Genomic DNA, 16555 nt, shown 5'->3' on the forward strand with positions numbered 1-16555 from the left:
CAGTTTGTGTGCCTGTAAACTCCTGAGTGATTGTGTTTGTGTGTTGTACTTTTGGGAGAGTGTGAATATATGGGAGACATTCATCACACATGGCATCAGCTATCCCAGACTCCCCAGTCCATGACACGTGGAAGAATGCTAGAATGAGTCACCCTGGGGGCAAGAAAGGCAGATCCTCCTCAAAAATTAAATTGGATGAGAAAATTATCTTCTTTTTTTTCACAAAAAACTAAAAGGCAGATCCTCCTTAAAATTAAATTGGATGAGAAAATTATCAGTTTTACAAAAATAACAAAACATCCCAAATATTGCAAAATATGGGATTAAATGGTGTTTAATCATTTTTAGACAGCAATAAAAGCAAATGAAGGCCTCTTTTGAGCTTGTAGTAAGATTTCATAGCATGATGAACAGCGAAATTCAGGTGAAAAATCCTGTGATAGGAGACAGTGTTTCCAGAAAACTGTGATTTGCTGATGGCAGATTTACTTTTTTTTTTAAGGATAAACATTCAGTGTGAGAAACAAGAAAAAAATTTTTTTACCAATAGGGTAAGAATAAGCTTAATTCTAGATAAATTCTCCGAAAACAAGTCTTAATATGTAGTAAATGTAAATTCATCTTATTTTGGAGAGATTGAGATATTTTTACTGGAAAACAAGAGAAATAATGATTAAGAGAGTGTGTTTTTGCAGTGCGCAGGCCAAGAAATCCCAGCATGAAAGTTATTAAAAAAAAGTGCAGAAATAAACAAAGTTTTTCTCACATTAGGTGTCATTTTCTCCGTATTGACTTTGAGATTATGGGTAAATAATAAGAGCAGCAGGTACCAGTGAGATGAATATTCATGCACAGCAGTGCCAAGGTGAGACGGCAGCTTCAGGGCTCCAGACTGGCAAACCGCCTGCAGATAGACAGTAATGCTGTGGGTGAGAGAGGGCATGGAGAGAGGAAGAAGGTGGAAAGACACCGATAAACACTCACCCCTCAGACAGACGGTGTGGTAGGTAAGCAGATAAGATGTAAACCGCAAGAATAGAGCCAAATGCTTGGTGTCACAGACTGACGTGCTGTGTTTAAAGGAATTGTTTAAGAAAATGGCAATTCAGGCATTATTTTTTCCCCCTCATGTCGTCCCACACCTGCATGCTGCTGTTGTTCTGTCTATATCTTTGCTGCACAGTGAACGTTCATAATGACCACGTCTGTCAAGCTCCAAAAACACCATAAAAGTAGCTCGTATGACTTGTGCTGTATATTCAAGTCTTCAGACATCTAATTTAGGTTATTTATAGAAAATCCCCTGTGCGGCAGTTCTCAAATCTCATTCCTCATTCTATATATTTGAACAAATGAAAGAAGCAGTGACATTTGCCATAAATGATGTCAGTCTCTGTGCAATTGCAAATGAGATTTCAGAGTGTCTGCAGAAGGCAAGATTATCATTGAATTACAAGTCTCATTAAGAAGTCTCTTATTCTCACCAAGGCTGAATTTATTTGAATAAAATACAGTAAATACAGTAATTTTGTGAAATATATTACAAATTAAAGTGACTGCTTTGTATTTGAAAGTATTTTACAATGTAATTTATTACTGTGATGCAAAGCTGAATTTTCAGCATCATTACTCCAGTCTTCAGTGTCACATGATCCTTCAGAAATCATTCTAATATGCTGATTTGCTGCTCAAGATAATACGTTTCTTTTCTTTTTCAATGTTGATTTTTTTTTTTTTCAGCAGTTGTGCTGCTTAGTATTTTTGTGGAAATCGTGATACATTTGTTTCAGGATTCTTTGGCGAATAGAAAGTCCAAAAGAACAGCATTTATTTGAAATCTTAACCTTATCTGTAACATAAATGTCTTTTGAGTCACTTTCAATTAATCCTTGCTGAATTAAAGTATTACTGACCCCAAAGTCACACACAGTATTTTTCAGTCTTTTGTTATATATAAAAGCCTGAAACATATTGAAGGTTTTTGTTGTTGTTATATTGCTTGGCCTTAGTGACCTGCCATGTTTGTCTTCTAAGCAGGGTTGCTCAAGGGGACAGTGATGAATCATTGGGGTTCATCTGGGGTTTGAATCTACAGTCTTTGTGTTTACAGCTTTAACCGTAATTCCACACCATCACAAGACCTAGATACACGTCTAGAGACATCTCCATATAAAGGAAGTTGAGAAAAAACATCACAGAAAAATATAGACCGTAATTAGTAACTCTGAAACAAAAGTTTCGATATTTTCTTACAGGCGCCAGACAGACACACAGATCACACCACTGTCAAAGCTGCTGGACAAGTGTGCTGGATGAATGGATAGTATTTAGAGGTGCTGCACTGTGTTTTGAGAGAACATTTGATACTATGATATAAAGTGCTGATGTATTATTGCAGAGTCATGTGCTTTTGCTGAGCAAAGGAGTATACAAACTAAAAGAGAAATGCTCATAAAATTTATTGGGCTGACATCCACTATAAATACAGTTTTGTATGGAAACCCAGCTGCAAAACTAAAATGCTGTTTGCCAAAGTTACTTAAATATTTCTTCAACCAGGACGAAACTGATCCAGATGCAGGTTTTAGCAAAGAGGAAAGTTTGTTTAGTTGTCTCAGAATTATAGCATTATTAATGATCAAATATCATTAACTATAAATAATAATAATTAGCCTATCAATCCGGATGAGACCAACATGACATTTGTGTTTTGAATGTGAGTGTGCTAGTGTCTGTTTAACAAGCTTAACCATCAAGACTTAAACCATCTAGAAAGAGCATGCTGTTAGCTCATCTTCACCAGTCATGCTTTAAGGGTGGACAACATGGCTGTTAGCGATGGCTCAGAATGACTAGTCAACTAGGATAAGTAGATTAGATTCACGTTTATTTGAAAATAGTTTATTTAAATATTTTTAGCAGAGCAATTTAGAAATGCAGTTTAGAATTAATTAAAATAAATTCTCCAGAACCTATGAGTAGGGAGGATTTAAAGGCATCGAAGATGCATTTTTGACTCAAAAGTTAGGCAGTGTGATTATGCTGAGACACCATTGCATGTGTAGACTGCAACCCCATAATGCATTGTGACAGGAAATGTAGATTGTAAATATATTGTTTATTGGTTTGTATATCCTGTAAATCAATAAAAATAGTTCAGTTCAGTCTAATTTAAAATGGCCTTTTTTACTCAATATTTGTGTGCTTTGTCTTTATAATAATATAAAAAATATATTGATAAAATAATGCATACAAATAATAAAACATATTTTTTTATTATTGATATTAAAAAAATGTATTTGTCATCTGCACTATTAAAAGACTGCTTTTAGCATCTATATACCAAGACATTTCTCAATGTTTGGTGGGCAGCAAACTTATAATTAGGCTTCCTTAAGACCAAATAGTCAGCTAGTCAACCCAGACAACCCACCAACTAGCTGAAAAAAAAACTAAATTCATACTGGTCTCTGTGTTTCAACAGAGATGTTGAGCTTCTGGAAATAATGAACCGGTGCATGTTGTTCTCTTGTGTCTAATTTTTTTCTGTGTCTTGTCTGTCTGCTTGTCTCAATTTATATCTGTCTCTCTCAGCATGCATGGTCCAGTTTCCCACCGCTTTCTCCTCCCTTGTTGCCATGACAACCGTGGTCCGTCCTATAGGTTCACTTATACTCACATCCACCGAGACTCTTCCCATTCAGAAACGTGTGGCAGTCACCCAAGCACAGGCGGCACGTTACCGGCTCATGATTTCCCATGCCGAGATGAAAGTACTGTGGCGTCCTTGTAATCGTTTTTCATATTTAGAGACATAGTGAGTTAATTGCAGAGGGAGGCAGGGGAGAGTTTGAGTTCCTTTGGAAACTTGGATGCTTGGATGTTTTTGCCCATTTTTACATTTTTGTTTCAGTTTTTCCCCTCCGTTCTTTCTGTTCTCAAGAAGTTCAAGTGTAGTTCAGTGTTTTGGGTTTAATCCATCTCATTCCACTGTTGGTCCAGGTGGCCTAGTGTGCTCTCAGAATGTCTGCGCACTTTTTAAACCGCTAATATCTGGGGTCTGTGTGTGTTTTCATGGGCAATTTCCAACCACCTCTTGATATAATAGTTTTTTTTTCTTTTCAGGGTAATATGATTTCCTTTTAGATAGGAAAAGCACCCTTTTTCATTTGCAGGTATATTTGAAGCTCCACGACACATTGTATTGATAGTGAAACTGAACAAAGATATCTTATAATAAGAGCTTTGCTTCTCAGTAGGGAATTTCCATTCAGCTCAAAAGCAGCCAGAGAATCTGTTTTTCTTAGAAACACACCAGCTCTGTTCCAAAACCTAGTGAGCGGCCCACGTAGGCAGGATTTTAAGGCATCGAAGATGTATTTTTGATTCAAAAGTTAGGCAGTGTGATTATGCTGAGACACCATTGCATGTGTAGTTTGTGCAGAGTGCAACCCCATAATGCATTGTGACAAGCTCTCTGTTTTTCAGTCCACATATGAAGTGAAAGACATGCTGATTGTTAATATATTGTTTTCAATCCTAAAACCTTTTTGTTGCCAGTTAAGAAATTAAACCACTAAACCACACAATATTCTATTCTATATAATACTCTATAAAATTATATTAACAATAGTATAGTCCATATTGGAGTATTACAAATACAGTCTACTGTCTACATTGGCAGCTGGATAGGCAGCATTCTAACTGAAATAGATCCTCATAAGTAACCAACTTTGTGCGCTCTACATAGACAGCAACTCTTTCTTATTTAATGGGATGCACAAATGAAATTGTGTGGTTGGTTTCAATAACATTTGATTTTAGCATGTACAATCATGTGAAAAGGAAAGTACACCTTTTTTTATAGTTTTACGTATCTGGGCATAATAATAAAAAATCATCTGGTCTTTAGTAGGTCTTAAAATTAAGTAAATAAAACCTCAGATGAAACACACCACATGACACATTGTCTTTATTTATTTAACAAAAATAAAGGCAAAATGGAGAAGACATGTGACAAACTAAGTAAATTGCTTGTTGAACCACATTTAGCAGCAATAACTTGAAGTAATCATTTTCTATGTGACTCACTGTCACATTGTTGTGGAGGAATTTCGGCCCGCTCTTCTTTACAATGTTGCTTCAGTTCATTGATGTTTGTGGGCGTCTGTTTAAGCACAGCTCTCTTAAGGTCCTGCCACAGGATTTCAGTCAGGTTGAGGTCTGGACTCTGACAGGGCCAGTGCAACACCTTGATTCTTTTCTTTTTCAACCATTCTGTTGTAGATTTGCTGGGATGCTTGGGATTATTGTTCTGTTGCCTGACCCAATTTCGGCCATGTTTTAGCTGTTGGACAGATGGCCTCACTTTTGACTCTGGAATACTTTCATATGCAGAGGAGTTCATGATCGACTCAAGGTGCCCAGGTCCTGTGGCTGCAAAACAAGCCCAAATCACCACCTCTCCACCACCGTGCTTAACAGTTGGTATGAGGATACTGTGTTTGGTTTTCACCAAACGTGGATCTGTGCATTATGGCCAAACATCTCCACTTTGGTCTCATCTGTCCAAAGGACACTGTTCCAGAAGTCTTGTGGTTTGTTCAGATGCAACTTTGCAAACCTTAGCCGTGCTGCTGCTGTTCTTTTTAGAGAGAAGATGCTTTCTCCTGGCAACCCTTACAAACAATCCATGCTTGTTCAGTCTTTTTCTGTAATGTCATGAACTTTAATATTTAACATGCTAACTGAACGAATGAATGAGACATTTATATAGCGCTTTCATATGTACTACTGTATACCCAAAGCACTTTACAATTGTATCAGGGAATCTCTCCTCAACCACCACCACTGTGCAGCATCCACTTGGATGATGCGACGGCAGCCACAGCTCACCTCACACCATCTATAGGTGGAGAGGAGAGATAGAACCAATTCAATTGATGGGGATTATTAGGAGGCCATGATTGACAAGGGCCATTGGATGGAATTTGGCCAGGACACCGGGGTTACACCCCTACTCTCTTACGAGAAGTGCCATGGGATTTTTAATGACCACAGAGTCAGAACCTCGGTTTAACGTCTCATCCGAAGGAGGGAGGCCTGTAGAGTCTGAGATGTAGCGCTTGGGTGTTTGGCAGTTTCTCTAAGCACTGCATGGTCTGACCTTGGGGTGAATTTGCTGGGACGTCCACTCCTGGGAAGATTGGCAACTGTTTTCCCCTTGTGAAAAATCTTCCTCATTGTAGAATGATTGACTTCAATTTGTTTGGAAATGACCTTTTAACCCGTCCTAGATTGACGGGCAGCAACAACTGCTTCTCTAAAATCATTGCTGATGTCTTTCCTCCTTGCCATCGTGTTAACACGCCTAAATCCCCCAGACCAGCAAACTGCTAAAACTTCTGCTTTTTGATGCTTGCTGATGATCAATTAATCAAAGACATTTGATTAGCCGCGCCTGACTGCTACTTAAACTCTTAATTCCTATGGAAGCAATAAGGGTGTACTTAGTTTGTCACCCATGCTAATTCTCCATTTTGGCCTAGTTTTTGTTAAACCATGAAACAGTGTAATATGTTATATGTTGTTATTCATCTGAGGTTGTATTTACCTAATTTTAAAGGTGCTCTAAGCGATGTTGGGTGACGTCACTTCTTATTGACGTTCGAAGTATTGTCAAACAAAACGGAGGCTAGCTAGACCCTCCCTCCTCCTCATCCCGTCCCCTCCCCCTGTAGTTTTACTGATACTTCATTCAAGGTGTAATGCCGCCAAGTTAGATAAATGCTTTCATATAATGCAGAAAAAGAGAAACATTACCAGAGAAACACAATAAAACGTTATGCCGCCTGAGGTTATAACTTTAGCTCCCATACAAGGATGCAATAATAGCAAGATAACGTTAGCTTCGTGTTTTCCAGTGAGCATAAACAACAGCTCCGTCATAAATAAATTTTGTCAAAGTTGTCAATAGGCTATAAATGAACATTCAAATTAATAACAAATAGTTTTTGAAAACAATCATTCACACAAACTGTCGCCCTACTGTCAAAGTTGTCTCTAGTAAAAATAGATCTCCATGGAGAAATGACCCACTTGTAAGATCCGGAAAACGAGAGTGTCGAATAGCTGAACGCAAATGGCGGTTTGTCTCCAAGTTCTCTGATATTATTGCTAAAAACAATAACAATGCACATGCTTTGCCTTTATTCGCTACTGTCGATAGATTAACAAACCCCCCCCCCCCATAGCAGTAGCATCTGAACTATTATCCACCAAGGCCTGCAATGACTTTGCCACATTCTTCAGTGAAAAAATTCAGAAAATCAGACAATCAGTTAGTGTCTCCTTATCAAATACAGAGTATGTACTATCAAACTACTCGGTGAAATAAATTTTCATATGTCAGAATCTCAAACAGTTAACCAAAATAACTTGGAGGATATTATACAACATCTGAAAACCTCCTCCTGTTGCCATGATATCCTGCCGACAGACCTTTTTAAAAACGTTTCAAACTGTTTGGTCTCTGACCTTTTGCAGATTGTAAACATGTCTCTTCAAGCAGGTATCTTCCCACAGGCCCTAAAAACTGCAGTAATTAAGCCACTCTTAAAAAAGAACAATCTAGATGCGTCACTAATGGATAACTATAGACCGATATCAAACCTTCCAATTTTAAGTAAAATAATTGAAAAAGTGTTTTTTCAACAACTAAACCTTTTTTTTTTTGTCTCTTAACAATATTTTTGATGCCTTCCAGTTGGGTTTCCGACCACATCACAGCACTGAGATGGCTCTTGTTAAGGTCTTTAATGACATCCATCTAAACACAGATAGTGGCAAAACTACAGTTTTAGTATTGCTAGATCTCAGTACTGCTTTTGATGCGGTCTACCATGACATACTACTAAACCGATTGGAAAATTTTATAGGCCTTTCCGGCTCAGTACTAAAGTGGTTTGAATCCTACTTAAAGAACAGAAACTATTATGTGTCCATAGGTAGTTTTGCATCTAAACATACAAGTATGACGTGTGGAGTTCCTCAAGGTTCCATCCTGGGACCTCTACTGTTCAATATCTACATCCTTCCTCTAGCTAAAATTATGGAAGACAACAACATTAGCTATCATAGTTATGCGGGCGACACGCAAGTCTGCATAACCTTGTCACCCGGGGACTACAGGCCAATACAAGATTTGGCTAGATGCATTAAACAAATTAATTATTGGATGTGCCAGAATTTTCTAAAATTAAATGAGGAAAAAACTGTGGTGGTTGTTTTAGGAGCAAAAGGCGAACGCCTAAAAGTCAGCACTTATCTCCAAACAACAACGATGCTAAAAACAACTGACAAAGCCAGAAATCTTGGTGTAATTATGGACCCAGACCTGAATTTTAATCATCATGTTAAGGCTGTAACAAAGTCTGCTTACTACCACCTTAAAAATATATATAAAGGGTTAAAGGACTTATGTGGCAACAGGATTTGGAAAAACTTGTCCATGCCTTTATTTTTAGTAGACTGGACTATTGTAACATTTTTTTTACAGGCCTCCTGAAAAAAATCTATCAGACAGTTTCAGCTAATTCAAAATGCCGCTGCTTGGGTCCTTACAGGGACCAGGAGGATGGATCACATTACTCCGGTTTTGAGATCTTTACACTGGCTTCCTGTATCACAAAGAATTGATTTTAAAGTACTTCTGCTGGTTTACAAATCACTAAATGGCTTAGGACCTAGTTACTTTTCAGATCTGCTTGTAAGCTATGAAACACCCAGATCTCTCAGATCATCTGGGACAGGTCTGCTTCCTGTCCCCAGAATTAGAACCAAAAAGGGGGAAGCAGCGTTCAGTTTTTATGCTCCACATATCTGGAACAAACTCCCTGATAACTGTAAGTTCTTTTAAATCAAGGTTGAAGACCTATCTTTTTAATGTTACTTATTTTTATTTAATTTATTCATTGTACTGTATTGTAACTTTTATTCTTGTATTTAATCTGTTTTTAAATGTTGCTTTTATATTTTATGTTTTTTTGTAAAGCACCTTGGATTGCACTTCTGCTGAAACGTGCTATATAAATAAAATTGTCTTGCCTTGCCTTACTGTGAGTTTGCTTGATCATTTACAATAGAGATCGATAGCTAGCTGCTAGAAACCTATATGTGTATTCACCAAAGTTAGCGCTGACTGCATTGTTCTACCTAATTATATCCTTGTGTATGTTAGGTGAACATGAAAGTCCATTTAGAAAAACCAAACTGGATTTACCCACCTGTCCAGCAAAAACAGAGCTAACGTTACCTGAATGTCAGATTGGAAGCACTTCTGCCGGCGGAGTTCTCGCCAGCTTTTAAAGGCTTTTCCAATGTAAATTCGGGACTTCGCGCGTTCCTTCTCCTTTTCCCTCTTCTTTGCATTTTTGCAATCTGTTCATCGGAACCTCGTGTGTCGGCCATATCAAACTTAAAGAGTATCTAACTTATATCTAACTTCCCTCTTCATGCTCCTCTCTCCTCCACACCCACCTTCATGTGTACGCACACTAACCCCACCCCCAAATCATTCTTCTCGGTTATTGGCTGGAACACTGTTCGTTTTGTTTCGTGGTCCAGGTTGCCCCAGTTTGTTTTTGTTGCCGTTTGTGGAGCCTGGGGTGTCTACAGAGACCGCGTTTTTTTACAGTGTGTTCAGGGGACAGGCAGCTAGTGGATAGTGAGGAGATGTTTGCTGTATGTGACAAAAAATATTTTGGCCTAAAAAACGTGTGACATCGCTTAGAGCACCTTTAAGAACTGCCAAGGACCAGATGATAAGAAAAAAATAGATACAAATAAAATAAAATTATTATAAAAACAATTCCTCCCAGAAGTAGTGTTACATGAGCTGTAAGCCACTAAATCACTGCAGTAAAATGTACTGTGCATCACTTTTGATAAGAAAGCGTGTACTACATTCATAATAACATTGTGTAATTTACTACACTATTTCACATATAGGCCAATTTTTGGCTTTGATGATCTTGGGCAATATATAAAGAATATGGATTGGAGTGTTATGTATATAATTTATCTGGTTTTACTAAAACCGAATATTCATTTGAGGTCGTTTATTGGACTAGTATATATATATCTACATGCTCAGTTAATGATGCCTTTAATCAAACTGGAATATGATAAACAGCAGGTGTTGATGTTAAAATTGTATGTTGGTTGTGTTTTATTCCAGGCAGCTTCAGCAGCAGCAGCAAGCCGAACTGGAAGTTCACCAGAGAGATGGACTGACTGCTTACGACCTGTCGCAGGTGCGCATACACACTTTTCTCTTAGCTTGTCATTTAGTCACCTAACCCTTACAGGTGCATTGCTCTTTTTAGCTTGTGTAGTATGTATAATTTATCCTCCTTCATTTTATATGCAAGTCCCTCCATTAGTGTCACAGCTGAGCCTGTTTTAGATTTATAAAAACTGAATATCAGTCAGTGAAGCTCCCAGAGGAAAATTTTATTCTCTAGAAGTGCTCTTTAAAAGTTTTAAGAGACTTAGAGTTAACTGTCATATTTCATCAACTTCGTCTCAGATGTTTCTCCGAAAATCCCTTAGTTATTGTTGTTCTACTATATATACTATATACTTTATACTAAATAGAGTTTAGAGCTTTAAAATTAATGTGGATAATGGCTAAGATCGTTTGGTTTTGGGGCATTTGATGAGAAATGAGAGTTCATATTGAGATATATAATGTTTGATTGTCGATTACTAAATCTGCGTAAATGCTAGACCTCACTGTCTCACTTTACTGACATCAGAGAACTGTGAACATGCAAATGTGTTGTTAAATTATTGAAATAATGTATTTTTTGCATAAAATAACAGACTTCAGCAAACGTTTCCATTTGTTCTCTGTTTAATCTTATTGCTATCTAGGAGAAACAGTTGAGAAACAGTTGAGAAGATTTTCTTTTTCACAAGCAGTAGACATATCTCCCTTAGCTTTTCTGTTCTATCAAAGTGGTTTAAGCTTTATAATCAAGTTAGTGCAAATTTTTTTTTTTTACAATTTTTAGGCAAAAACACTTGTCTTAAATATCTTATTTAATTTATTCAAGTTTGGTTTTCGCCTTGAAAATAGCCAATATTACTGGTAAAATACAACATATTATTTTTTTATAGTAAGTGAAAAGTCACTTAGTACACTTATTGTACACTGTTGTTTTTAATTAAATTGTTATTTGCTTTGCGATTTGTGTTATTCATTGTTTCACAAAAGAATTTAAAGTCAGCATGAAATCAAATTATTTTTTTATGTAACTGATCTTATTGCAAACAATTCATCCATGCATTTGTTTATTAATTTAGTTTTACAGAATATTGTGATCTTTAATTAAAATGTCATAACTTGGTCATCCTGTGATATGCTCATTTGATGACGCGCTGCAGCCATTCACATTCAGTTCTGCCTCTATTCCAGTGTGCAACGCTCACTTTTTACAATATACAATACAATCAACAAGCGATTTTTACCTCTTTTAATCATTGATAAAATGGAAATATGTCACAATATGGTAGTAAAATCAGTTGCAACTTTCCTTTCATGCCTACTTTAAGTACTTGAATGTTTTTTTTTTCTGATTTTCAAATACTTGTTTGCTTCAAATAAGAGTTTGTAATGTTGTGATTCATCTCAAAGCTAGTTGGTTTAGTTAATGGCTCAGAATGAATGGCTTTTTTAATTTGAATGGATAAAATGAATGGAAAAAATTCTTCCAGAATCAATTCCACTGTAAAAGTATGAGGTCACTGTTGTGTGCTGTGCTTTATGCTTCACGACATGTGTTAGTTTGCTTGGTATGCATGCTAGAATTGCTTAAAGCACTGTATGTTACTGTGGGTAATGACTGATAAATGCAATAGAGAATCTGCATAATTTTAGTCATTTTAGCTATGGACTGTTAACTCCCTCTCTGTGGAATCTGTGCTATAAAAATAGGACATAGCTATGAGGTGAAGTCACACATATAACACCCGTCATTTGGAATATGCCCTCTGTCTTTATCTTTCACAACTTTTACAACTTAATGCACATTTGCTTTGAGTCATAAGTGATTATGTTGTTATGCTATATCACATGCTGTTTATGTTAAAGGGGTCATTTGAGTCAATCTTAATAAAGCAGTGAGGATTATTTGTTGAAAATAGATAACTCCTCACACATGGGATCTTGGGTAGCACCCGCCAGCATTTACAATCTATATGGATGTTTAACGCCTGTCTGCAATTTAGAAAGCAACTTTTTTTGGTTATCCATTATTGATTCCTGAGCTTGCAGTTTAACACTTTCAGTGAAGTTGGGTTTGTGATCCTTGTGGCATTGACTTAACCTCTTATTTAGCATTTAGTTTTCATTCAAGTTAAATAACCAATAACAAACTGAACCTCTCACGTTGACACCCACAGGTGCCGGTTGCCAGCGTTCAATCCGGCGTTCATGAGGCGGGCAAGACCATCGACAAAGCCGATTCGCTGTTCTCCCAGGAGAGAGACCCTCGCTTCAGTGACATGTACACGGGAATATCTGCATGTATGTTCTTAGATATATTACATGTGACTAGCACTGCATCACACACTGATTTTAATCTAAACAAGCAATTTACTGTAATTTCGCTTAAAGCTCCAGTCCGTAACTTTTTTAAGTTAAAAATAATCCAAAATAATTATATTAAAAAAAAACTTATTCTGCCAGTGGTCAAACCTATCTGCTTGCCATAGCTAGATTCAAAACGGTTAGCTTGTAATAATGATTTTAATTCCAGTGGTACTGGTGGGTTTCCGCGGGAAATTCAAGCATGTCTTTGCGTCATTACGTCACACCCGTACACATAAAGAAGGAGTTTCGGCTAGCCGGCTATACTGCGCGTGACGAGATGTTTAGATGTATAGGCTTTTCTCGCAGCACTTTACATAATTAAACTTATGGCATCCAGAAAGATCCAAACAACAATCATCAGTGTCAACTGGAGATTCAGCAGTTATAAAACCCAAAAGACTTCGTACTTCGGATTTAAGGTGGCTAGAGAAAGAGAAAGAAACCGTCTCATGCGAACACAAGGATTTAAACATCGGCGGGGCTTTTGAAAAGTGCGTGAACTCCGTGTTTTGAAGGGGTTCAAAACGGAAGAAGAGACGGCCTTTTTCTGCTGAACAAGTAAGACATTTCAATAGTTCAATCGTGTAACAGTACGTTTTATTAATTCACACAGTTATGGAGTTTCCTTTGTTATGCCTTTCTCGTTTTGCTATTATGGAGAATATGAATTCTGAACTACACAGGTAACCATAAAACACATTAAATTTAACATTAGTCACGCAATGCTGATGTTGTTAACATGAACAATTTGAGAACAAAGTAGGCTATAATTTGCACGGTTGCTGTAAATCGCGTTGATTAAATCTAACGAAGCTTATCATGTCGAATGCTTTTTCCCCCTTAGTAGGTCAGAACAAAAATAGATTTTACTTACTTGTTCAGAAGACATTTTCTAATGAAAATTCTTATGTTGGTCAAACTTTCAAAAAGTGAATCTGTGATTCTGTATGACAGTATCCACACGGCGCGGTGACTGACAGCACCACTCGCCTCAAAGCACTGTGTTCATCCGCGCTGTTTCATGCCGATTTACAACCCACGTAAAGATAATAATTCCGCGAATCACTGCAGTTACAGATTTCGAACAGAGAGATGGCGACAAAGAGGAAAAGATACGGACTGCAGCTTTAATGTAATTACAAAGCCTGCGCATGTCTGCCAGCTAGAGTTTATACACTATTTTAATTAATGGTATGATATGTATACAATGTATGATTGCTGCAGTTGGTAGGTATTACAAAGAAATGAAGTCGGAAATTCCAGCTAAAACACGTACTGGAAAATCCAGCTTCTGATGGTCAGAGTCAGTTATTTAGGGTCATTAGCTCGTCCAGGTTGGTTTAGCTGGGTAATTCTGTTAACGTTACATGTCTTTCCTCTGTAGTTTGTCTCTATTTATTATTAAAAAATATATATATGTATGTATATATATATATGATATACTTTTTCTATTAAAAAATATACGGCTAAAAATAATTCATTATATTATTGCATAATGCAAAAACAAAAATGATTCCAAGCTGGTTTTGCTGGGTAATTCTGATAAGTTTACATGTCTGTCTTCTGTAGTTTGTCTCTATTTGTCTGTTCTTTTTCCTAAGTGTCTTTGTAGCCGATAACTGTGAGCATGATAAGGATCTTTGTTTATTGGGTTTGTTTGTTTAGCTGATAAAAAGATGATGGTTCCCTCCTCCACTGCTGGTGGGCAGCAGTTATACTCTCAAGGCAGCCCGTTCCAGCCCGGACACTCTGGCAAGAGCTTTGGGTATGGATGAATACATTTCACTACTTTAAAAACCTGTTCACAACAAGTTTTCAAATTAAATGCAAATACACTCTGGTCATTATATTCTTTTATGCAGAATACGACCCCTGATTGCACAGTTTTCATGTGCTATAATGCAAAATCACTAAAATGTTACTGATACACTACTGTTCAAAAGTTTGGGTTATTAATTTTAATCATCTGTTTCCACAATAATATTAAGCAGCACAACTGTTTTAAACTATAGCTATATTTCCATCCACCTATTCTAAAAATGTGCATAATAAAAAAAATCATGTACTCATTTGATCCGATAAGAAGACATGCACATAAACACATTTACCAAATAAATCCCAAATAAATCCCCAAATAAATTTCTGAAGGATCATGTGTCACTGAAGACTGGAGTAATAATACTGAAAATTCAGCTTTGCATCACAAGGCATCGTGAAAGCCTGCGGCGGGTGTTGACGCAATGTGATTTCTGCCCAGTGCTCTGCATGTCAAAGTGAAAAAATTCAATGAAGCGCGTAAACGGCGGGAGTAACTATGACTCTCTTAAGCCGATTGTAAAAAAAATCATAAACAACTTTTGAACGCTAGTGTATGTTGTCACATTCCTGACACAAAATGGTGATATTGGAATATATCAGGATGTAATGTTAATTATCTTTGGAGTCAATGTTAGGTGAATTGAGAACATTTATTTATTTCTTGCTGGCCATGACAGTATTTGTGGCATTGTTGTATTAGATTACCTATGTTGTGTTGTGCTTTTGAAGAATATATAGTTTATTTTTCCTGTCACTGTCAAGACCCATCATGATTTTTTGCCTAAAATTCTTTCTTTGGATGCAGTGAATGTTGCTTTCATTATCATTATAAATGGTGCATTGTTACAGGCGCTGGTGTAAAAGGGTTCTGTAGCATTTTTTAACAGTTTAATGCTTAATTCTGGCAAAAATCTGTGCCTGGTTTGAATAGGCCTTCAGATATTTGACAGAGAATCAAGAGGGATGTCATAATGTGTGTGTCTTTCAGCTCATCTGTGATCCACGTCCCAGGTGTCAATGACATCCAGTCCACAGCTGGTTCAGCTGGACAGAACCTAACCCAGATATCCCGGCAGATCAACGCCGGCCAGGTGTCCTGGACAGGAAGCCGACCGCCCTTCTCCGGCCAGGTGAGATTGAACCCATCGCTGCCTTTGCATGCCTGCGCCGGCAGCTGGCCACTGGCGCTGTATTCTCCATCAGATTAATTAAAGTAATGGAACATTCCTCTTTAGCATTGTGATGGGAGAATTGAAACCAGATCCACGTTTGGATGTGGAGCAGTGGCTGAAAAAGATCATTCAGGGGAAAGCAGTAGTAAAATATGTATTTTAATACTTGCCTTACCAAAAATAATATGAATGTACAGTATATTTAAGACAAATATGTATAATTATATATTTTAATAGTAAAAGTAACCAAAAAATATAAACTTTTTCTATTCCAAAAATATACAACTAAAAATGATTTATTATTTTATTAAATATAAAAAAAAAAAGATTGTTTTTATTTTCAAACTGGATAGCTGTATAACTGCAAACATTAAGTGCAACTAATATGAACCAATAAGAGGGGGGACAAAATTAGAACATGTTAAATAGACTCTTAAATAGTCTTTTAGGCCAGGCTTAATGTCGAGTCCTGCCATTAGAGAAGGTTACCGGGGGTTATGAAGAACCTTGCGTGTGGCGTTCATGATATGTGTGTTTTTAATCATCTCTGATGAGTGTGTTTGTGTATGCTTTATGGTCTCTCATCTGTGTCTCCTTAGTAAGCAATAAATTGCATGCATATCATTTTAATGTCATGTCATATTTGTAATTTCATGTAAAGTCAATCCCAATATTAAGTGCTTTGTTATGCAGAAGAACAGAGAAATGCTGGTCCACAAGTAGCTCTGCGGTTCTCCATTGATTTAAAAGTAAAGGTTGTTGTCTGCAGCTGCCATTGTGTGGTTTCCCTTCTCCCCAGCCCAGTTAAGACTTTTAGTTTGATTGTAAGATCTGATTTACGACTGTCTTGAGTTTGACATGAAATGGAAAGTGTTGAGGTTCTATTTGTTCTTAAAACACTTTAAAACAA

At 37.0% G+C, this 16555-nt stretch overlaps 1 protein-coding gene across 2 annotated transcripts in view; it reads left to right on the top strand.

Moving 5' to 3' along the window:
- The window catches only part of arnt2 (aryl-hydrocarbon receptor nuclear translocator 2), a 97892-nt gene that overhangs the window by 68218 nt on the left and 13119 nt on the right, over positions 1 to 16555 (top strand). For both annotated transcript variants that reach the window (XM_056239572.1, XM_056239573.1), the window contains 4 exons: positions 10238 to 10313; positions 12466 to 12589; positions 14321 to 14420; positions 15462 to 15603. In XM_056239572.1, coding sequence (XP_056095547.1) covers positions 10238 to 10313; positions 12466 to 12589; positions 14321 to 14420; positions 15462 to 15603 — 442 coding nt within the window. The remainder of the gene's footprint in view (positions 1 to 10237; positions 10314 to 12465; positions 12590 to 14320; positions 14421 to 15461; positions 15604 to 16555) is intronic.

This window comes from Rhinichthys klamathensis, unplaced genomic scaffold, assembly GCF_029890125.1.
Source record: "Rhinichthys klamathensis goyatoka isolate OS25496 unplaced genomic scaffold, OSU_Roscu_1.1 h1tg000567l_1, whole genome shotgun sequence".
Taxonomy (NCBI): domain Eukaryota; kingdom Metazoa; phylum Chordata; class Actinopteri; order Cypriniformes; family Leuciscidae; genus Rhinichthys; species Rhinichthys klamathensis.